This window comes from Calidris pugnax, unplaced genomic scaffold, assembly GCF_001431845.1.
Source record: "Calidris pugnax isolate Ruff unplaced genomic scaffold, ASM143184v1 scaffold24, whole genome shotgun sequence".
NCBI lineage: Eukaryota > Metazoa > Chordata > Aves > Charadriiformes > Scolopacidae > Calidris > Calidris pugnax.
This window is the reverse complement of record NW_015090922.1, coordinates 24,558,500-24,582,118: the sequence shown is the minus strand read 5'-3', so window position 1 is coordinate 24,582,118 and position 23,619 is coordinate 24,558,500. Positions and strand designations below refer to the sequence as shown.

Sequence of the window (23,619 nt, the reverse complement as noted above, 5' to 3'; positions counted from 1 at the left end):
GACGAGGTGAGGGGGATTGTAGATTTGACACAGTTTAGCTGCCACTCTCAGAGCCTTCCTAAGTGGAATGTGCTGATCCCACTCTGAAATCTCTTTATCGCATGACATCTACGCTCACAGCATCACAAGGAACTGTCAACACACACTCTGTGCACTAAACCACCCCTTGTTATAACATTTTTTCTACTTCTAGGCAAAACAAGGAAAAAAAAAAAATAAAAAAAAAAAAAAAAAAAGGAAAAAAAATCAAGTACATGTGTTCCCTAATCAAAACCAAGTGAAACACATTGCAAATTCCAGAACAAACTTCAAACACATGAAATCCAAGAAAACCCAAAAACAAATAGTTATGTTCAACTAAATTCATAGTACAGGGCTGTAAAGGATAAAATTTTAAAAAGAAACATATGTTCTCCTAAAACAGATTGGCTCTAGAGCTTGAATTCATGTGCACAACCAACCAGATTTGGCCTCAGACTCTCATGAAAAGCTTTATTTGTGAACTGGGGTTTCCCTCAAATAAGTTAACAGAATCATTTGCATCTCATGCAGGAATTGCTTCTGTTAAGAATTTCAGATCTTCATGAGATCAAATTTTCATTTCTCTTTTGCACTGTTGGTACAATCAGGCAATTAAAATGTTAGACCTCCTGCAGATGCAGGGGCAGCTTTTTTTCAGTAGTTCTGTACATTCTAGTACCAAAAAAATCAGATTCTTTTTAAAAATCTCTTTCTTGCACAGGAACTGGCCACTCTTCTTTCTAACAGACTTAGGTACTTGTGCAACAACAGTAAATTAAAAAGCCCAATCTCTCTACATTGTAAACAAAAAAAATGGTGAGAAGTTTGATTACAAAGAAGCAATTTGCAGCTCAGAATAAGCATGACAGAGGAAAGCACAGCACAGTTTTTAAACATTATTTTAATTTAAAAGTTACCAGTAATGCTGAATCCATTTTTATATCCTTGCTGCTCCACAGCAAACATCCATCCTATGATACCTCCAATAGAGGCAAGAGGCAGCAAGGAATAGCCCAGAGTCTCTGGGATTGTGCTGATAGCAGTGTAGGCGCGCCCCTGGTTCATCACAACGTAGGAGTGGAGATCAGTGTTCTCAAATGTAACTGGAACAGGGTTATTTCCCACAAAGATTCTTCCTTTGACCTTCCCATTGACCCTCTGAGGAGAACCTGGCAAATCAGTACAATGCATCAGAACAAAATGATGGTTCTCACATACTTTCCAAGGAATGTGTTCAGAGCGTTCACTATGTTCAAAGATATTAGTGTTGAAATAAATGGCAAACAAATGCCTACAGAATTCAACAGACAGGAAACTGCTGACAAACAGTGTGTTAATTTGCTTATGTACATACACACAGGCGTGCATGTGTGTGTGTGCTGTCATTATACAGATGACTAAGTGGCCAAAATTGCCTGAAGAGATGCCCTTTATCCTAATTAACAATTTTGTCTGCAAGGATAACTCCATAAACAGACTAAGCTGCTACAGTCCCTCTGGCAGGAAGTGGCACACAGAAACTTCTTTCAAAGGTCACGCATCATATTAAAACCTACTGAATGTAAATTTGTTCATTCCCAATTAGAAGGCTAACACCATTAGGTGTTAGAATAATTGACCTATTATTCTAACCTATTCTATTTCTTGATTCAAAACAATTGACCGTTTTAAGGCTGTCCATGTTTTACAGAAGTAGCTACTTTGGATTGCTAATCTTCTTCTGTACATGATTTTGTATGTGCAAATTCAAATTCCATTATCATCAGATCCTTCTTTTGTTTCTCTGGAGAATTCAATTTTACAAACTGAAAGCTAGTAAATTTTGCTTTCCGGTCTCATAAAGTGCAAAGTCTGCAGTCAGCTATTTTAGTTGTTGAAATGCATCTATACTCTTGAGTCAAGTCACTATGAGGATTACAAGTGTATACATAAGAAATTCCTTCATGGATTTTACACAGGAACAAAGTTTAAATGGGTATCTAACAAAAATCTGGCAGATTAGCCCTATAGTAAAGAAGCTTAAGAGTCAGACAAAGAGGAGCCACACTCTTTAGTTTGATGATCAGAGTTAATTTGTTCGCTCCCTTTGAACTGTCCATTTCTAGAGTGGGGACCAAGTCAGATTATAACGTTGCAACTTCACGACTAATTCTAGCAATAAACACAGGATGTTACACTATCTATTAAATTGTCAGTTACGTAAGAGCTTATTTTTTCCTAAAAAGTCACATTAAAATGCATAATGTGTATAATTGACCACCTGAAATAATTTACTTCATTCAAAAAAACCCACACCAATTCAGAAAGTATAGCTCACTATTTTAAATATCACTGAGACGTATTGAAAGGTAAGTCTTGCAAAAAGTATTTAACCACATTGCCTCATTCAAAAATGAGTAATTGTTGCACATGTACTTAATTTTCAAAAAAGTTACCTTCTGCAACACATTGTCTGCCATTTCCTTTGTAACCAGCAATACAACTGCAACAAAATCCGTTGGGATAATCTTTGCAAATAGCATGAACAGAGCACTGGTGGCGGTTGTTAGCACAGGTCTCTTGAACATCTGTGTTGTAGCGAAACACTGTAGAAAATAAGAAAATAGAAAATAAGCGAAACACTTATGCTTCATGTAATTACTATAGTACTCACATATCCCTGATTTGGTTTACAAATATCTCTAGACTAACTTGATTAGTTTTTTTTATTTTCTCTTTAAGGAAAACAAACAGTTGGAATTGATTTTTGCTAACCTTGCAATATGCAAGTAACAGTCTACTACTTTCCAGAAAACATCAGAGCTTCAGATGTCAGAAAACTGTTCAATTCTATTGATTTCAACAGATCTGTATCAATACAAATCAGTATACAAATCAATACAAATCAACTGCTTGGTGAAACTAAATGCACAATGATTGTAACCTGTGCTTGTTTCCAAACCAAAGCAAAAAGGAACCTTCTCAATCTCAGAACAAAACTCATCAGTACAGTATCCAGGACCATGCACTAGTTGATGCACCCTGTAATCCTAATTGGTTTACCCTGTATGTCATGGAGATAGCAGTTTTCACATCAGCTTCAAGAAACAAATACCATCTGGGCAGTCAGTCCCACTGTTTTGAATGTTCTTTCAACACCTCCTCAGAAGTTAGAATCACTAATCCCACCCTCGTAAAACTTAAGGCCATGACACTCTAGCCAACAATTTTTACAACAGTTATAATTCCCAACCTTTGTTAAATCACCTGTATTCAGTAACTTATCTATGAAAGGAAACAAGATAGGTTTCAGTAGAACTGATCATAAAATCTTTGCCAGGAATAGCCACTTAATGCAGCTATTAAATTTAAGATCATACCTTTACCAACAGGCCTGGGCAAAAGAGAAGGGGAAATCAGTTACTGCTAAGAATGCACCAACTTTAGGAACACAATTATCCCTATAGGAAGCTCTCCTTAGGAGAGATTCAGTTTCCACAGATGCGATGTAAATGTGCTCTCCTGAGAACTTGACTGAAGCACTAGTTTATTGGTGAGATCTGAATCTGAGATGACATCCAAGTTAACTACCTCGATGAATAACACAAACTTATTAAATATGTCCAGATTTTCAGATATGAAGGTAGCGAGAAGGAAACAGATTATTCTTTTAGTAGTTCAGTTTCTTGTACGCCTCTGTTTTTTGCAGCCTATCCACCATAGAAGCATCCAAGCTGTACAAAAGACCTTACCTATACCAGTTTCATCAAATTCTTCCACATCTATGACTTGGGGTTGCTGTGGGGGGAACTGCTGGACGTGGAACTGGCGAGGTGGAGCTTTTGCTGTTGGGAAATCTTGGTGACTGTAAAAAGACTCAGTCGAAGGTGCTCCTGTAACATCTTGGTATGAAGTCAGAAAGTCTTCTCCAGCTAGCTGAGGAACACTATATGTAACGTGGTGCTGATCCTCTTCTGTGCTGTCTGTACTACTGGTGACATACTGCTGTCTTATTTCAGTGGAGCCATAGTCTGCCATAAAAGGTTTTAAAGTCATCTCCTGGTCTTGTTCGTTGGACTCCAGGCTCTCCAAAATATTGCTGATCTTGGCAGGCACAATACTGTTGGATGAGCTACCAATCTCAAACACCCAGACACCTTGTTTCCCAGCATTGCTGCTTCTATCAAAGGGAAGCATATACCAAATCAAAATGATCAAGCACAAGTTGTGTGTTATTTCTACCCTTTACAAAGTGTTATCCCTCACTGAGAAATATCAAGACAAAACTATCAAATTATTTTATCTACATACTTATCTACAGGTACAGTTTATTCAGGTATAAAACACTCCTGACAGTTTGGGTAGCATTTTTTCTCCACTCCCAGAGCATTTTTCTCGAGAATTTCTAGCCTTCTTGTCTCCAAACTGATGGGAACAGAAGGAGATATTCAAACCACAAAGATCTTGTTAACACTTACTAGAACCTTCTAACTCATTCCCTTTTTTTCTTGTTCACTTCTTCTTTCAAAATAAAAACAGTTAAAGTCTTAAGTGGTCCTATTTTTAGAAGGACTAAGTATAGAGCAGCTCATACCAGTGACAATGGAACTATGGACTTTTGACAAATTAGACCTAAGTCTTTATATTCCTCAACAGGGCAGACATTTATCAGGGGCAGGCTCTGCAATTTCTCATGCAATGGCCAAGGGGATCTTATTTATTCTCATTGGCTCATGTTACAATTAAGAAAAACATGGAACTCCTTGATGTTTTCTTGAGGAGTTTATACAAACTAAAAAGCATACCTGTACAGGTTTCTAATGCTGTCTTCATCATTAGCAATGACATTGTAGGATCCTGGCTTTTCCCAAAAGTAGTAGTTTGTAGAGGCTTGACTAAAGCCAACCATAGCAGGAATCCTTCCATCATCATTCTTGGAATATGTACTATAGAACTGCAAACTATCTTCTGGATAAAGGAAAATAGCATAGGAACTGGAGTCAGAAGAGGCTAAAACAGCCTGGAATGTGTTCCTCTGTGGAAAAAATTTAACATCCATTTACTCATGGAAAAATAATCAAGATAGACAACTGAGTAATGTTTTTTAAAACACACAGTCAAAATCAGCATTTCCATCACACATAATGCATCATGTACTTCCTAGGAGAAATCAATATTATGCAAACATGTTTTGCTAAGGCAGTTTTAGCTTTAGCATGCATAAACACTAAAAAGAAAGCATTATCAACGGTAAATTAATCTGTTAGGAAATAGTCAGAGAGGCTGCCTAAAACATAAGAATTCTGAGTTCTGTAACATGCATAGGATACTAAATCATCTCCTTAAAATAAAAAGTGATGTGTTAGGCTACATAGAAAAATTCTGTAAACAGAATACTTAAAGAATAATTCAAGTTTCATGTTGCTGCAAGTGTCTTTTCCTGTAAAAATGCTCCTACATACTGTAGGAACCATCAAGACATCAGCTATTCATTGCTACCAGAGTGCAGAATCATTACTGTGAACAAAATGGTCATGTCAGGTTAGGCATAAGAATTATCTTTGACAAAATAAGATTTGCTAAGTTGTGATAATGTTCTCAACTTTATATATTGTGAGCAGGCTCATCAACTGGGATAACGATGGTGCATAAAATTACATATCTTTGTAGGATAGTACCTAACGTGGTTTGAAAAGGGAAATGGTTTGCAAGTAATAAAAAAAAAAAAACAAACCTCTAACTGCTTCTTCATTCCATACTAGCTACAAAGCATGACCTTTTTGTGAATGCAAAGTCATCTGTCCAAAGGGATTCACAGTCTGAAGTTCCTGTTAGTTCATAAACCTACCAGCTTTTAGATAGTTTGATATCAAAATGACTTAAGATTCTGTTGAAAAATGCAATCCAACCGAATTATATTGCACACAGGGCAAGATATCCTACTATTTTGGTTCTTACCACATCACACAACATTCAGGGAATACAAAGATATCAACTATGTAGACTAAAACATTTTCTTTTGAACGAATAACATACTGTAAAATAAAAATAAAGTAAAACCCCTGAAAACTCTTAATTTTGCTACAGCCTTTTCAACAACAAAATATGTTCTTAACTGTACAGGACTCCTTTAAATACAAAGGAATTCAAGCCTTCAAAACAACAGGTTCTGGTGTTACACTTCAGCTGAACATGTGTCCAATAGGTCTTAAAGATCTGATTAACATTCACCTTTTCTTCCAAAGCATGATCTTCTCCTGGTGCCTGATAAGGAGCCACAAGCTTCCAGGTAACAATGACAACACTGCTGGGATCAAAAGTAGTCTCAGGAAAACCTCTTTTGATATAGTCTGATGCAAGTTGCAAAACATCTGAGGATGAATCTTCTCTGTAATACACATTTCCACGTCCACCAGTTGTGTCCAGGTCAGCCATAAAAGGAGCAATAGCTCCAAAACTGACTGGGAATTGACCAAGATATTTTTCTTCACTTGAAGGTTCATTCACTGCAATAATTCCGTTAGTGACAACCTAATAAAAAGGTAGAAATTGTAAGATAGATACTGTTCATATGGCTGTCTCCCACACCTATGTGCTCTAGATCACAATATTGTCATTGCATTTCCAAAAGAAATTGATCAAAAGTTGGCCTTGTATTTGTAAAGCAATGGAATTTTTTCAAGTTTTTGGTTTGTATCCAATGTCAGGTGTAATGGAATTTCAGTTGCCCAAAACTAGAAGTGTACTTTATGGCTAGACCAACCTTTTTTCCCTAGAAAAAGATTTTAGCTATTTAATTTTAAGATACTTGGTGCCCCTTCTAACAAAGACATACATAACCACCACGTCACAGGTTTCCAAGTCCTACGCCAGAGGCTATAGAGGCTAGGAGTCAGAATTTTACAGCAGATACAGGGCACCCTGTAAATACCTTTACAGCTGAGTGCCCTGACAGAATCCTATGGAAAACTGTCTCTATTTCTTAAAAAAAAAAAAAAAAAAAAATGTTAACATACGTAAGGGAAACTCTTGGTCTGAAAATGCATATGTACTGGCTCAGTGAGATTTAACTGGTCAGTGAGATGATGACCCGCAGCCAACCACCTCTGATTAAAAATGGCATAAATATATACATAGAGGTAGATGTCCAAGTGTGAGAGCCAAACTCCCTTAGCAAACCAGAGATTACTCACGCACACAGAAGCAGCAGGCAAGACTTACACAGCTTTTGTCCCCAGCCCTTCTTCCAGATGTCTGTGTCCCAGTCTGATTCAGACACATACAAGTGTATTTCCAAGTGCTTGACTATCTGATAACGGGACACATCTGATTACCTGCAGGCAGCCGGGCACTCACCACTATAGAGCTGCTGCCACACAGGCAGATGACTCAGAAAGGGACAGAGGTCCCAAAACTGGCACCACAAGCTACAAAACTAAAACTACAGTTTCTCACAGAACTTCTCTCACTCACAGGGATGCTTGCAAGCCCAAGAAAAACAAACTTGTGCTGGATCTCTTCACGTGGTCAAGATGTTCACTATGTTACACAATCTTTATCAATGTTTGGAAGAGGGTCAGAGTGGCCACCGTGACTCAGACCACAAGGCCATCTAGCCCAGTTGCCTGTGCCCAACCATACCTGGTAGCTTACAGATTCAGCTGAACAAGAGAGGGACATGCACATACTCCTCCAATCAGCCTCCAACCACCTTCAGCTCAAGGGATTCCCTGTGGTTTGACTGTTTATTCATCCTCAGTGGAGCTCCTTCACATATTTGTTAAGTCTTCCTTTCAACACATATAAACTTTATGCATCAACAAAATCCCTTGAAAAGGAAATCCACAGATCTGTGACTCATACCCTGAGTCTCTCCTATTTGTTTTCATTCAGGCTCCCAGCTTAATTTGATGGCCCCTAGTTTTTGTATTGAGATGTACAGTCAAATCCTACCTAGTCTCTCCCCCTACATATTTTCTTCTTCAGAATGAAGACCCCCAGCCCATTCATGCACTTCCTGTCATTGTCTACAAACTTTCCTTCCCCTTTTCTGCTACATACATTTGGAAAAAAAAAGGAGGCCAGTACTAAATATATTCTTCAAGACACGGAGAAATTGTGGGCTGTGCAAGCCTGTCAGGGGTGTTCGTTATACATGTCTTGGCAATATCTTTTAAAATCTGGACCACCATTACTAGCACTATGTATAGCAAATCAGAAAAAGTGTTGCATGGGAACTCATGCTCCAAATCACTCCTTCATATACAGCACACACCTATACCTTGAGCCCTCCTGTGGCTACCAAGGGGTCAGAGCATGGCCCCTGCCACAGGCCAGTGGGCAATCAGCCTGGTATATAATGGATAATGGTTAGCAAAAACCATTAGCTAAACTTAGCAAATATTTCACACAGTGAATCAGAATTTACTTTAAATTGACATATGCTGACTGTGTTGTTTGCAAATGTATAATTTCATTAGCTGCTACCGCAAAAAATACTAAAGAAGTAAGATCATGTGAAAAAATGGGAATTGGCTTCATGCATGAATGTATATCTAGGATATATAAGCAGTATATAATCTGCACAAGCATGATGGGAATGCAGGTCATGTTAGAGAGGGGGATGAGATATGGAAAATTGTGATTGTTTTTCCTCTCATCATTTGTGACTTAACAGTGGCTACAGATCTTAAGATGAACTATGAATTTTAGGAATAGAGAACTAACAAGATAGCATGGGTTATCCCAGTGTAGCAATTGCAGGCAGACATGCAACAGAGGTCTCATCCAGAAAGGTCCCCAGAACTTCTATAACATCTGTACACTAGAAAGTGCTTCATATCCTCATAAAGCAAAGCTAAAACTAAAAATGAAAAGCCACCAGTAATACTATACCAAATTACAGTAGGAAAAATGGTGGGCATTAAGACATTTTGGCAATGAGACATACTCCACCTTTAAAGTAATAAATCCAGAGTAAATTAAAAGTTTTTTCCTCCCTTCTCCTTGCTTATACTTTTTGTACACAAGCACCCCTACTCCCACTCTAAATCCTCTTGTGAGAGATGACTGGTGTTTGAAGTATTTTAAACAAATTCCATGCTCTTCATCAGATTTGGTGTGCGCAGACTTTGTGGCTGCATGGTCCACCATTTATGGCAGAGATTAAAATAACAGTAAGAGAAAATACAATCAGGACTAGTTAATGCTACAGAACAAAGTAGACTCCAGGAGAAACGACCTAACATTTGTCCTTTCTCTTCTCACCTATTAGGGCCATGCTTCTGAGTATTCATTTCCTATCTTGCCAAAACCTTAAATGCAACAAGTAATTTTATTAAGGAGATGCCAAAAGTCAAGCCCATTTTCATTTGTTTGCATTTTACAAATGAGACAGTTCAGTTTTAAACATCGAGGGAAAGTTCGATTGCAAGTACTCTATCATGCAGAAAACATTTGCAAGCCATTAAAATGAAAATAGATACACAGACTGCTTAATTTGCAAAGAGATTTTTAGTGTAGAGAAAGAACATCTATCATCATGGAAAAAGTGTTTTTAGCTTTCCGATTTAAGTATACATTTGTATTGACAAAGATGGTGAATAGTATGATTTAACTTTACTATGTTCCTTTTAAAGTCACACACAGGTTAAAGTGTGAACCCCAAAATAAAGAGAAGTAATTCAGGGTGTATACTGAGTTTCATTGAAGTACCATTCTTGTTAAAAGAGAAAGGGGGGAAAAAAGAAAAAAGGCTTCAGGTGGGCGTTGTCTAAAGACCAGCTGTACTGTACATCTTTCCTTTTAGGGTATAACAGTATTTAACTTGACAGGGAACTAACACAGATGTATTTTTAGCATGTTAAACTTCTGGATTACACACATAGTTAACATACATTCCTGGTTTCAAGCAGAACAAATCACACATATGCTATTATAGGTCTGTCCTGAAAAATCAAGTGAGGAGAAGGAAGTACAAAGTAACAAAGTACTTCTGTTGAAAGAAAAAGTGTATCCATATATGTATAACAAAAATTAAACTTTCTAACAAATGAGGTATTTCCCCCAGTTCAGTTAGTAGGCATTTTGAGGACTTGAATATTTGTGAGTAAGAGGATTTAGAAAAGTTGAATTCATTTGTATAATGAAGTGCCAGTTGGCTTAAAGCAGCAAAATTTTCTAATATAAACATGATCTACTACTAATTTAGGAAGTTAAAAAAAGTAACAATTAACAAATTGATCCAAGCTTGTCTTAAAGGACTCCTTCCCTAAAAGGAAGTAATCCCTAATCCTTTAGCTGTTCCGCACCAGTGAGCACTAGTGCAAACTGAAAAAGCCTTAATAAAAGTGTACTATTAAAACAAATAAATCAGTATGGATTAGTGGTAGGATTCAGCGTTATAAAACTTGCATAGGAAACCACCATATTGAAGATTTCACTATGTGAAAGTCTGTTTCCACTTATAGTAAATAAAAGTTCTCTCTTTTATGAAAAGAAAAAAATCCCTGGCAACACAACTTTTTTTTATGACAAGTTGATACTAAACAATCGTTCCTTAGTTCTACACATGAATAAAAAGGCAAGGAGTTCTAACTCAGCCAACTCAGTTTCTCAACTGTTGGAAAAAATAGAGAACTCACACAATTTTCAACTGATCGAAGGCAAAATTTGCAAAAATCAAGCACTCAAGAATTAAGATAAGGTTATCACATTATCCTGGTGAACCGTACAGAAAAATGTGTTTCATCACAACTCAAAACCTGATCCAGGAATTCCATGAAGTATTTTGATGTATTGCCACCAATACCACATGTTAATTGTGATAATATTATCAGCTTGATAATATTTCCTATTGACTAGCAATACTTCAGTAAATTCTGCTTACTGAGTAACATCATAGACCTTAATAAGGACTTACTGCCAATATACAATAATACGGTGAGTTCTGAAGGTGCAATTAAGACTGCTCAATATCTTTCCTTAACAAATATACTTCTTCTTTCCCTACTCTCATACAGTCTGTACTGTTTTGCAATACCTGTGACAGATTAAATGCAAGTTAAAAGCCTCTGCATATTATGTAGGCTGATACTGAAATAGCATTCATTATCAGACTTAGCCTACATTAAAATTGCCCATCCTTAGTACTGAGAAATCACACTGCAATGTCTCTAAAAGTGATTCTGGAACAGCCTCTGTATGGGTATTCTTATGGACAAAAACTAACTAGAAGTGTTCCTGTTTTACACATGGGCAAGTAACAAGATCATTAAATTAAATAAACCTACTGTTATTAACCAATTTACTGCTCTTTGAAAACTCTGTCCCCTTTCTGTCACTTATCTGACACATTACTTGTTATCTTTGCTTCTCAGTGACTGGATACACAGCTGGCTATCTTTCAAGATTATGTCTGTGCTTCAAAAAGTGTATTTTTTACTCGGGATGGCTAATCAGTGACCAAACTTAGAGTACGGAAGACAAGACTCTTAGAGTCAAACTGAAGTCTGAACTCCACTTCGTACTTGTGAATTACTTTGTCTTTATTGCCAGCTTAAGTTAACAACACCCAGACATAACCCGAATCTCTGAGAATTTTGGATTTCAGATGTGATTTCAGGATTTATCTAGGTAGGGGCAGTGTCGACAATGAAAAAGAGCACAACTTAAGTGGCAGTACTAGTATAACTCAGCATAATGTAGTGAATAGTATGTAGTTAAATCTTCAGTGAATACCCATAGAAAGGGCTCAAGTACATGGGAACTGCATGGAATTTTGAATGACTGCAGCCACATGGGGTCTAGTTTCCCCAAGTGTCTCCAGGTAGATTGGTCCCCAAAGTTACATCTTAGACCCATGGTGCATGTTGGTTTATTTGGACATGGAGGTGGGTTTTAACTTGATCAGATTAATGCACTGAACACACTGAACCCTCCCTACTAAGACCTTTCTAAATATGCTAGTTAGCATCTTCAATTGCCAGCCTAGATGGGGCTTCATGGGAAAAGAGGCAATGATAAAACAGTCAATACCCTTGCAGCCTTCTGAACACACACTGCCATATTAAACATTTTTTTTCTGGCTGCTTTTGAGCAGCTCTGCTCCAGACAATCTGTTTTCAATCCCACCTTCATATACCAGACGTCCTCCACTAGTTTTAAAAATGCACACACAACTCTGGGATGCAGATTCTGCTACAAGGCATGTACACACAGCTGAGGTCTGGAGCCTGGAGCTCAAAGCCTGCAATTGCTCTGGAGGCCAATTTCCCCTGCACAGGAGACCCTTGAGCAATGAACATCTGAGAATGCCCAAGACATTAAAGGGGCAGAACAGCCCTCCCAGTGCTACGAGGTACAAGTCTTGGACAAGTCAGGCTAGACTCTCATAGCTTCAGTGTTGTGACTTCGGCATGCCAAAGCACACAAAACATAGACCACATCGAGGATGTTTCTCAGCTGCACATGCACAGAGAACACCTGGGGATGATGGTGTTCACTCTGGATAACCAATTACATTCACTTTACGCTGCTGCTGTCTGTTGTATTGCCTCGACAGACAGCGTGCATCGCAAAGTTATCAGCAACAGCCACAGCGTGAGAAGGTAATTAGGGCGGCCTGATATCTGACTGAACACAACCAGGACAATTCTGCTCTTTGGACCGACCCCTGACCACGGCGCTCACCCAACCGAGCTGAAACCCAACAAGCGCCACCGCGCACCCACCCAAAGCCAGGCAGCGGTAGGGCGAGAGGCTACAAGCCCCAGACAGCCCTTCCGACCCTCCGGCCGCCCGGAGCGGGGCCCCGCGCCCTCCCCGGCCCCACACTCACGTAGAGGGAGCGCACGGCGGCGCCGTAGAAGCGCAGCGCCGTGCTCAGTTCCAGCTCCGCCGAGCGCGCATCGTCCCCGGCCTCCAGCGCGGCGTCGCCGCTCTCCTCCCCGTGCGGCAGCAGCGCCAGCCGCTGGGCGGGCAGCGCCAGGGGCAGCGCCAGGGCCAGCAGCGCCCAGCGCGGGCAGCTCTCCGCGGCGCGCATCCCGACGGCTCCCGACCCGCGGCGCCGCCGTCCCGCCGCTATAAGCGCGGGCAGCGGGGCCGGCCGGGCCAGCCCGGGCCAATGGCTGCGCGGGGGGGCGAGCGGGACCCGCCGCCTTCCCCCCTCCCCGAGGCGACCCCGGCACCGCTCCGCCCCGCCTCGCCCCGCCCCGCCCGCCGCCGGGACCCCCGGGGCCCGCTCCCGCAGCCCGGAGCCGGAGGAGGGGGGGAATTCTGTCCCGGGTCGTGGTTTCCCCCGCTGGCCGGGAACCGGGGAGCAAAGCGGGGTGAGCTCCGGCACCGAGCGGGGGGCGGCGCGGCCCGACCGCCTCGGGGCTCAGAGCGTGTCGCTCGTGGGGCGAGGAACGGGGGGAAGCGAAATCTTTCACAGCTGCGGCTCCCTCCCGGGCCGGCGGGGCTGCTGGCGCTGGGACCCGGTCTCTTCCGTGCAGCATCTCCCACCAGCGCGGCTACGGGCAACGCGCTGGAACGAAGTACCGGCATCAGACACACGAGTCCCTGCGCCGTTTTCTGAAATCACTTCGACACCAGGTGTTTATTACCGGGGGGAAAACGAAGAAGTACCCTGGAATGTTTCACAAATTAACTACACCAATGTCAGAGCTGAATTTGATTGTAAAATAGAACCAAAAAGAAAGAACCCACCCAAACAAAACCCCCACCAAACCGGTAAATAAGAACTTCCTATGTGAGATACATAGAAAAGAAACACAGGATATCTAAATACATTCTCTCTGACTATGTCTTCTTGTTTCATAGCCTAGTCCTGCTCCCAGGAAACACTCGGAAGCAACTGAAGAATGGATATCTTTCATATATTTTTCCTTGTCCAATAAAGTGTATGCTGTGATATTTCCACAGAATGTTCACAGCAGAAAATCACCCGAGGGAAAGCAGCCGAAATGCTACCTGCATGATTTTTACTTTTCTTTAAACACCGTCTCGATTTTTTGGTAAGAAAACATAATTTTGCATTTGGCAAATTGCAAGAGCACAAGACATTGCAGGGTAGAGCTCTAACCATGCTGAGAGAAACACATCTGTGTATCCAGTCACCATTATTATCACCAGCAACTATTTACACAACTCCTATATTTCAGTGAAAACAGCCACTAAGACAAGTAGCACAGTGGTCTGGGAGGAAGACAAGTCTCTCCACACAATTCAGATCTCCCTGTCCTTTTACCTGCAGCTTCCCTCCAGATTTTCCAAACCCATAAAACAGTAACTGGTGGCTTCAGGTGTGCCTGGCTAACCACTGCTACAAAAGTAGTCTCTTGGCTGGATCACCACCATCTCAGAGCACAGTCATATCCACAAAGATGCCTCAAGGTACCCAGCTGAGGTATCTTTCTCCTTGTTTGACAAATGGATACTTAACCTACAAGCAGTTAACCAAACCGTAACTTCTCTACCCACATTAAGCACGTACATGGGAATATTACCCACCTCAAAATCATCCTCCCAGTTACAACCTCCCTTCTCCAGCATAAACCTATTTCCAAACCTGCAGAACCTAAAGGCAATGTGTGTTTGTGTCATGTAGCTCCACAGAAAAGAGGAAGCCTAAATTAACTCCGTAACACCTCCAGAACCATATATACACATTCACAACATAAAGATGTCATTTCTGTTAGGCTTGAAGCTTTCCATAGCCACATTTTTCCTCAATAAAAAAGTCAACCTCAACAAGAAGAAGATATAAGCACAAAAAGAAGAAAACTCTGAGAGGATATTGCTTTTCCGTCAGATCCACATGATTTCCTAGTATTATGTCCAGAACTTGGAAGATGAGGACCACTGGGAAGCCAGAAACTTACTGTAGTGAATTTGAAATTGCCTTGAAGACTGAAGAGTTAAATATCTACATCTGCATGTTTAGAACACAAGATAATAGCCATGTTATGGTAAATTTTTGGTCCATTAGTCAGTATATTGTGATTGTTTAGTCTATTTTACTTTAAAAGGATTGCAGTGTTTCTGTTGTAGTTGAGTAAGTTTACCTTGTAGGCAGCTCCTATTTTGACGAGTAATGAGAATCACTAGTCCTAAGACTAAAAAAATATTTCTAGTTGTTTTTTCTAGCATCTTCAATAATGACTTGAAAAAGGGATAGAAAAGCATCCTTACATATGATGTAATTAATTGGGAGATATTAATTGCTAACACCAACCAGAATGGAGAACACAAAACACGTCACTGAGATTTAGGAAGGGAAGAAATGCTTTCAGATGCAAATTGGAATATCACCAGTTAACACACCATCGAGAAAAATCTTCCAGAACACAGCTAGTAAATGCCAAGAAGAACACCACATTTTCAAAGGATCATAAATCAGATATGACAGCAGTTTACAAAGCAAGAGTATCCCCAGAGCAGGCACTGAGATCCTGTACAATAAATGAGCAGGTTTTACTGTGTTACAAGGAGGTAGTGACATTTTCTGAAGGGATACAATGACAGTGCTTTTCCAGAGATTGCTTGTGGGATCAGAGATTTCACAGAAAATTCACTACTGGAGAGAATTCAGAGTGAAACAATAAAAAAAGATCAGAGGACCAGAGGGTGTGGTGTACAAGGAATTGTTAAAGAACTGAACATGTGTACTTGGCTAAATTATAATGGGGAGGAGATTTGATTAACATCTTCCATCAAAGTGTCTTCAATTCAAATATCTGAAGAGTGCTACCAAACAGAGGAATTATACAGGTGAGCTTAATGAGTACAGGTAAGTAGGAGATCAAAGTAACTAAAAGAAGCCATGAAATCAAGTATCAGAAAATGCTTCCTTACCATGGGGTCTATTTTCAGAGAAACCATGGATTAGACATAATGGAAGCAGAATGACAGAAAGCTTTGGGTAGTCCAACACTGGGTTGGTCGGATTACCAAATAACAGACCTTAAGGAATAATTCTGTATTTCATCATAGGATGAGACAGCCCAACAGATTTTGACCTGCGTTTCTATGTTCATATGGTACTAAAATAGCTCACAGGTATACATGCATAAATATTTGAAAATTTCTACTGCCTACATGTGAGGAAATCTGGAAAAGGGGATTGCAGATGCTTCTCCCCAGGTTTTATGAACAGAGAAAAGGGAGCTAGTGTCCCCTTTGCTGGCATGACTGGAGGAAAGAAAATAATGCCCTGGGCCCCTCATGATGATCTGCTGTCCAAAGATGACAAAGTATTCTAGTGGATGGATCATCAAAGGACAGAGTAACCCTATGGTAATAAACTGGAAAGAATTGAGCATTTGGGATAATGACAGGAAAGAATAGGACTGAGGTCTGCTGAGAAGGAGCATTTTTTAGAGAGACAAGGTCATGGGAATCAAAGGGTCACAAGCAAAAGCAAGGCTTGCAGGAAGATCATGGAGTGAGCATCATAAATTTAAATCACTGTCTTGGAACTTAATGTTCATTGTTTATTAGAGTGAAACATGATGAGATCCCCTCTGTAACTCTACATGTGTCACTGTGGAGGTCACAAGATTCAGGAAAAACTTCAAAAAAAGTGTATTTTGCAGCTGAACTCTCTATAGAAACAGACTAATTTTGAAGTGCTGTTAGATGCTCTTGAGAAGAGATGCACATGAAGGGCAATACTGTACCTCACCCTCTGCATTCAGCGCAGGGTACAGACGACTATAGAATCCCTTCTTTTTCTCTCGTGTGGAGATCTTACAGGGCAACAGAAAGACAAACTCCTCAGGAACTCATATCCTGTTCTGGACAACAGCTGGGCAAGACTGGGAATGAGTCTGGCCAATGACCTGGCCAGCACAGAAGAGATACACTGCTGCAATATAACAGTACATAGCAGTAACAGATTAGTAACTGCCGGGAGCAGGGCAAGCAGCATGGGAGAGACAGTATCTCTCAGGCCCTTCCCAGGTCTGGTGCTAGGATGGACTGTTTACATTTCTAGGGTTGCTTTCATCTATTTCTGTGTCTCACTATTAGAACCGGTAACTGTATTAATAAGGGACAGGAAAAAAAATACCACGGAGGAAGTTACGCAGTAAAATTATGTTTATACAGAAGCATGAACGTTTTTCTTCATCTCAGTTTATAACTTAGGAAAAATGCAATGGAAAACGCAACAGAAAAATAGCTGCATTACAGAAACTGGAGAGATAAATAAAGTAGCCTTACAATCCTCCCATCCACCATGCAGCCACATGAAAAATATGATGCTTTTTATCTTTTTTTTTTCATATTTTATCAAAATATCCTTCCTAAATCCTAATGCTTGTTTTCTTCCGAGAACAGAGCTTCTAATCCAGTAAGAATACTAGGACTTCTCTGTAGTAAGAGAGTTGTAGTAAGGCAAGAAGGTATACAATTAGTCTTCTGTTTAAATATTCAGCACAGCACTAACTACTACACCTACTTCCAGTCAACCACTTCACCTACTCCAAGTCTTGTTATTATCTAAAAGTTTTAACTTTGTGCAACAAAAGACTCCAAACAGACAATAATAACTGACTTCAGATTTTTAAAAAACACACAGGAGACAGGAATGTATGACCAGTTTCTTGTATATGCAAAAAACAATTACAGTATAAGAAACATTGTTTTTTAAACAATGGGAATGGCATGTGGAAAAGCAATTTGAATGGGACAGGAAGACAGATACTGAAAAGGTATCCTTTACCTCCTATCCACCCCGAGACTAAAGAAATAACTACCCTGACCCACTGTGTCAGCGTTCAGAACAAAGATACTAGACACAGGGAAAACACATCTCCTCGCAGTCTGGTGATGAGATGGTATTTAATGCATCTCAAGTTAAACCATCACTTCAGACTGTATGTACACCCAAACCAAAAGCATTGCTAAATTTTGCATTCTGTTTTACTTGGGACCCAGACTTTGACTGCAATGACTGTGAATTTCAGTTGTACATGAAACACACCAAAAAGACGATGCATTGACTCCCAGCAACCAAGTTTCTAGATGACAATCAATAAGAAAAGAGCACTGGTCTGATGTTAGTGGTGGCTAGAAATTCCATAACAGATGATTACAAGAAAAGGTCAGCCTCAACTTTTCCAGAAACATGCAAAAGGACTAATAAAGTCTGAAACATTGGCCCAGGCTCTCCTGTGACAGCCAACCTACTATCATCTGCTCCTTGTGCCTGTAGATCACCCAGGCCCATGGAGCCTGACCCTGCCTGATAGAATAATACAACTTGTAACGATCTTCATTTAGAAAAAGACTACATGATTTCTCAGATGAGCCTAAATAATCATAAAAATTTTGAGAAGACACTTAACTCATTTTCCCCCATCATGACTGGATGATCTCTTTTACAAGGAAAAAAGCCTTATTTCTGAAATGGATTTTCTGAAGTGGAATCCATTGCCTAAGCTAGTGAAATTTACCCAGGAGAATATATCATTACCTTGAGCAGCTGTGAGTGAAACTAATTTTCATTCAGAATATATGATGCTGCAGTGCAACAAAAGCCAACAATTTTCATTAGTGGTTGTCCAGTCCTGTTGTCCTATTACAAGGACTGGATAAGGGAAGAAATATTGAATAAAGATGACACTGCATCTTATTAACTGTATGGTCTCAAAATTAGATCGTCATTTATCTTTACATGTACAGATAGTTGTGAAAGCCCTGCACAGAGGGAGAACAAAGTTACCTGCATAAATCCATGTTTGGCCAGATTGAACACTAGGTATTAATATTTCCTTCAATGAGGTTGCTTGTAAATGTTTTCTTTGTTTGACAAGGCCTACTAAGAAAGAAAATTCCTCCATCCATAAAAGATGTGTTTCCTGACCTCTCCTGGTCTACTGTTCAAAGTTAGCTATGCCAAAGACTTTCAGTCTTTAGGAATCCACTCAGCACACACTGAAGTTTCCTATAAGTTACTGAAATTTATTTGTGAGTTTAAGATCATTTGCTGAGGGGGGTGGACGCAACTGTGTGCTCAAAGGCTAAAATGGTTGTTCTCAAAAGCTTGTCTGATTCATAAATTTAGACTCCAAGAACGCTGTCAACAGGCAAAGTTTTGGAGTGACAATTCTGCTCTTTTCCACACAAAATGCTGGTAAAAACTTGTGGGTAACAATTCAGTATTTTCACCAGGTTTTTTTATTTCTTTTTTTCTTAAGATTTCTAGTACCTTGAGTTGCAACTATAGCTATGAAGATCTACAAATATAATAATTTATTTTTAGATTAGACATGCATACTGTCAAGAACCTACTGTACATTTTCAATCCAAAGGCCTAATTTATGTGCTTGGAGATAAATAATGTTTAAAATTAGTTGGAAATAGTGCATACAGTTGGCTGCAACATACTGTGCATCTGTAATGCTGAAAGAAGATTTTTTTCTCTCCTCTTCTTTTAAAAACTGTGTAAAGACTCTGAACTTTCCCCTGGCCTGAAACAGTCCAGATCCAAAAAACCAGGAGTAATTCAATGAATTACAGCTATTTATTGTTCCTGACCCAAGGACTTATATTGCTGTTCACTTCACTTGGAATCTGCAGAACAGTATAAACAGTGGCCCACTCATTTCTTTCCAAACACAGTTTAGTGTTTTAGCCTAGGAGGGTAACACTGCAGTTTTGTCACAGAGCAACAATAAAACATGAAGACCTGCACTAAAGAAACTCTGCACAGAAACAATCATGTTGCCCCTGGGAAAAAGAGGCATTATTTGCAAACACTAGGATTGATGCAATAACTTACTCAGTGGAGAAGTGACAGGGTAGGAGCAAGAAAAGCAGGAACTCTCTTTTTTTCTACAAGAGGCTGCTGAGAACAAACTCTGTGTGTAGTCTACACTCCCAATTAAAAGAGGGACAGGGTGTGATCCCCGAGGTCAAGTAGCCAGGACTGGATTGTGTCCAAACTGCTAACCCCTAGATCTCACTGTTTGTATCTGCACTACATAGCACTTAGCCCATGATCTCTGCTGGGTTACTGTAGCCCTAGGACATAAATGCTTTGGTTCCCCCCCAGCCCCAGTTCACAGCGTCTGAAATAAAGTGAACCATTGAGCAATCTATCAGTGGTTTAGTTACGGCACAAGACTAAGGGTACATGTCACACCGCAGCCGGTGACACAAGGCTATGTGCAGGTATTTGAAGTCACAAAGTCTTTGGGCTACATTTGGAAGATTAGATAGGGCCAAGAACAAAGTCTGGTCCTGGTTTGTAACTGCCTTTGGAGTGTGGTCCTTGGAGCAAACTGTCCCCAGACCACTGCTGTGCTTTGTCTTGGAAAGAGCCATCTGGAGCAGCCAGGAAATCAGCTAACACTTAAGCAGTTTGGATATTCAGGGATCCAGTGCATAAGGGAGATCTCTGGCCCTCTCTCATGTAGCAATACAGATATACCTGTATACCTGCAGTCAGAGGTGTATTTTTAAGTTTTTCAAGGGGGAGAGAGAGCAAGACTGTTGCAATTGAAAAAGTTACACTTGCAAATGAAAGGTTACCAAAATCCTTTTCAAGTCATTATTTGTTCTTGCTCTGAAGCCATGCTTGGACTTCTACCTAAATGATCTTTCTTGTCATGTCTTCTCTCCCTTGAGCTCTACCGTTAACATCCTTCTCCTTTACCTTTTCCCCACAAGGGCCTTTAACTCTGTACCGTTATGTTCTTCCTAGTTTCCTTCCTTGTCTTGTTCCAGAAGAGGCCTTTTATTAACCTTTTGGGATCTTAGGGCTGACCCACTTTATGGCTCATTGACCACTTCTCATTCCTTGAGTTCTTTCTCAGAGAAAATCACGTCTGTTTTCCTTTAATTGCAAATCTTTTATGATTCTCTCAAACTTCCTGCATGAAAAACATTTGAATGTTTTCCAGCAGCACAGATCTTTCAAAGCACAGTTCTGCCAGCATGGGTTATTCTTATTTACAAGTAAGGCCACTAAACTTGAGGAAATGACTTAAGAAAGAAAAAGTATTGTCCAAAATAAGACCATCTAAATCTGGTCCTTAATGCTCTGGTTTTTTTCTTGAAATATAAAAATTCTTATTTATGCATTTTATGTATTTAATGCATTCGTCCCTTAACACAATGATCCAATCCAGCAATCCCACCCAGCTTTAGAGCCATTAAATACAATATGAAATTGCCATTTAGAGACTCCTATACACCATGTGTTGGAGATGCAATTATTGACAACAAACAATGGGGGGAAATGTGTATTACATTGGACCTAAGTTTTAAACAAAATTATTGATTTTTGTGAATGTACAGATATTTACATTTTTATCATCTGAGGAAGGAATCTAACTTCTGAAGACTGAGCCACAGTATTTGAACAAATGAGAGCATTGTGTTCTTCCCGAGGGAAATCTACTGCCCTCTGCTTCTTCCATATTAGTAAATACAATTCAGTTATTTAAGTACTCAGCACAGGACTTTGCCTCATCCAAAATGTAATCATTTTCTGCAGCTTATTTCTTGCAGCAGTGCTAAAGCGTACAGCAGATTTTCATCCAGTAATCACGGTATAGTGGTCTCAACAGCACTTTCCATTACTACTCTGTCAGATCTCAAAACCCTTCCTGTTGACTTAAACATTTATTATTATTCCACTTTACAAATAGAAAAATTAAGGGACCAAAGAAATATAGCTCGTCCACCTGGCAAATCAGAAGACACATGGTGGAGACTTCCTGAACTCAGTGGAGATTTCCTGACAACCAGAAGTAGCTTTCTGAAGTAGACCAGATAATGTTTCTTCCAAAGGCAAATGCCAGTTTAAAGTAATAACTGTCTCCATGGGTATCCAGAGTGTGAAGCTGAGTAGTTATTCTTAATCTTCACAAGCCCCAGGAAAGCACACCAACTTCAGATATTCAGGGGGCTACCAGAGGGCAGAAATTAATGAAAAAAAACCAAATGGAAAACTTTGAGTCGTTTTTTTTAAGGTGAATATGTAACAAAGAATTCTGTTGCTGGCTGCCAAATTCAGCTTTTGGGGGGGCTCAGAACTGACAAATTACAATTCAGCAAACAGAGGAAGATACAGAACTTTTGCAACCCCTTGCATTCCGTGTGGTGGAAGAATTAAAAGGTTGGTCATAAATATCTGCAGGCTGTTTCTGATCTCCATAAATTGTGCCATCACTTTGGAAACAGGATGTATGCTTCAGAGTAAAGAAAAACAAACAGGCTGATTTAACACAACAGCAGCAGCAAATCACCCCTGACTGTGGAGTATTTTTCAAATAACTCTCTATCCAAAGACAGCAAAGTACAAAGATAGGAGAATTAGAGAGGAACTTCTGCCTGGAATGATTCTCATCTGAATAACACCTTACCTTTAAAGTTTCCACAGCTTCATGTCCATTTTACATGGCAAACTATGACCAAGACTAACTTAATTTTCTTGTTTGCTGGTGCTCATTTTCACATATTCAGCAGCATGCCCTGCACATTTCATACATCTAAGTATTCTCAAAAACTTGGGAGCATTCCTGCCTGAGCATTTGCAACCTCAGGATTTATATTTATTGTCATATATACTACACATACAGAAGAACTTATAAGTACAGTACCCTTATTGTTTCACTGCCACTAACTCTCATAACTTTTCTAGTTTATATAATTTCTGAACATTCCCTACAGTGTATTAATGTTTTCTCAGGCTTTTCAGAAAGACTTAAACAGAAATCCCCCTGGATTGCTCAGCCTTGCCGAAGGACTAGATCTTTGTCATCTCCAAAGAGCCCATCTTCATCAAACAGGCTTAATCCCTCTTGGTACCAGATATAAACATTTGTTGCATGTGTTGCTTCAGCAGAGTAACAATTCGGTTACTGTCCCAGCATCTGAACCAGCCGCTTTCAGCTGCTTCTGGCTGTGGTGGAGCCAGACCCAGAACTGCTCAACTTCCACTGGCTTTAGTAACCTTACTTCTTACTTTGAGGATGCCTTTTTTCAATTGAGAAGGAAGAAAGCAGGGAGGGGAAAAACTGGATTTCAAAAAGGAGTCAGATGAGTGCAGGATGGTGGGAAAGAGAAAGAGAACCTGAGTTTTTTAAGTCAGAGGATACAAATATAAGCCCTGACACGTTGCTGGCATTTGTGCATACAAATTGTCCCTTTCAGTTTAAGGGGGTTGATCACATAGTAACAAACACTGAGAGAACAGCTTGGGCTATCCAGTCCTGCAGCAAAGAAGCAAGAGGTGGACTGCTGCCTAACCACGTGTGCACTCCCAGCCCTACCAAATGACATCCAAGGTCTGCTGATCCTGCTGGACTTGGCACCCTGCAAGAAAAAATGGATCTCTTCTCTGACTGAAGGTCTCACTTATCTTCAGTAATTCTCAGCTGAGATGAGTGAATTCTCTAAATGAATGCCTGCTGTGTTTGAATACAAGAGAAATGCTGCCACTCAGTAATAAGAAAGGATGCTTAGAGAAACTAAAGGAATAGGCACGCCTGACTCACATGAAAGGCATTGGTACTGGTCCAAAAGTCAAAAACTGGGTGAAGTTAGTGCTAACCAAGAAAGACAGAGCACACACAAGAGGCACCAAGAAGTTTAAACGGTGTCTTT

The 23,619-nt window shown here is 40.0% G+C and overlaps 1 protein-coding gene across 1 annotated transcript in view; it reads right to left on the bottom strand.

The window, feature by feature from the left end:
- Positions 1 to 13,065, bottom strand: part of NID1 (nidogen 1) — a 45,252-nt gene extending 32,187 nt beyond the window's left edge. Inside the window, exons 1-6 of the mRNA XM_014950907.1 lie at positions 12,839 to 13,065; positions 6,232 to 6,531; positions 4,806 to 5,035; positions 3,753 to 4,180; positions 2,457 to 2,606; positions 939 to 1,190 (exon numbers count right to left, since the gene is read on the bottom strand). Coding sequence (XP_014806393.1) covers positions 939 to 1,190; positions 2,457 to 2,606; positions 3,753 to 4,180; positions 4,806 to 5,035; positions 6,232 to 6,531; positions 12,839 to 13,042 — 1,564 coding nt within the window. The 5' untranslated portion in view covers positions 13,043 to 13,065. The remainder of the gene's footprint in view (positions 1 to 938; positions 1,191 to 2,456; positions 2,607 to 3,752; positions 4,181 to 4,805; positions 5,036 to 6,231; positions 6,532 to 12,838) is intronic.
- Positions 13,066 to 23,619: the final 10,554 nt, after the last annotated feature.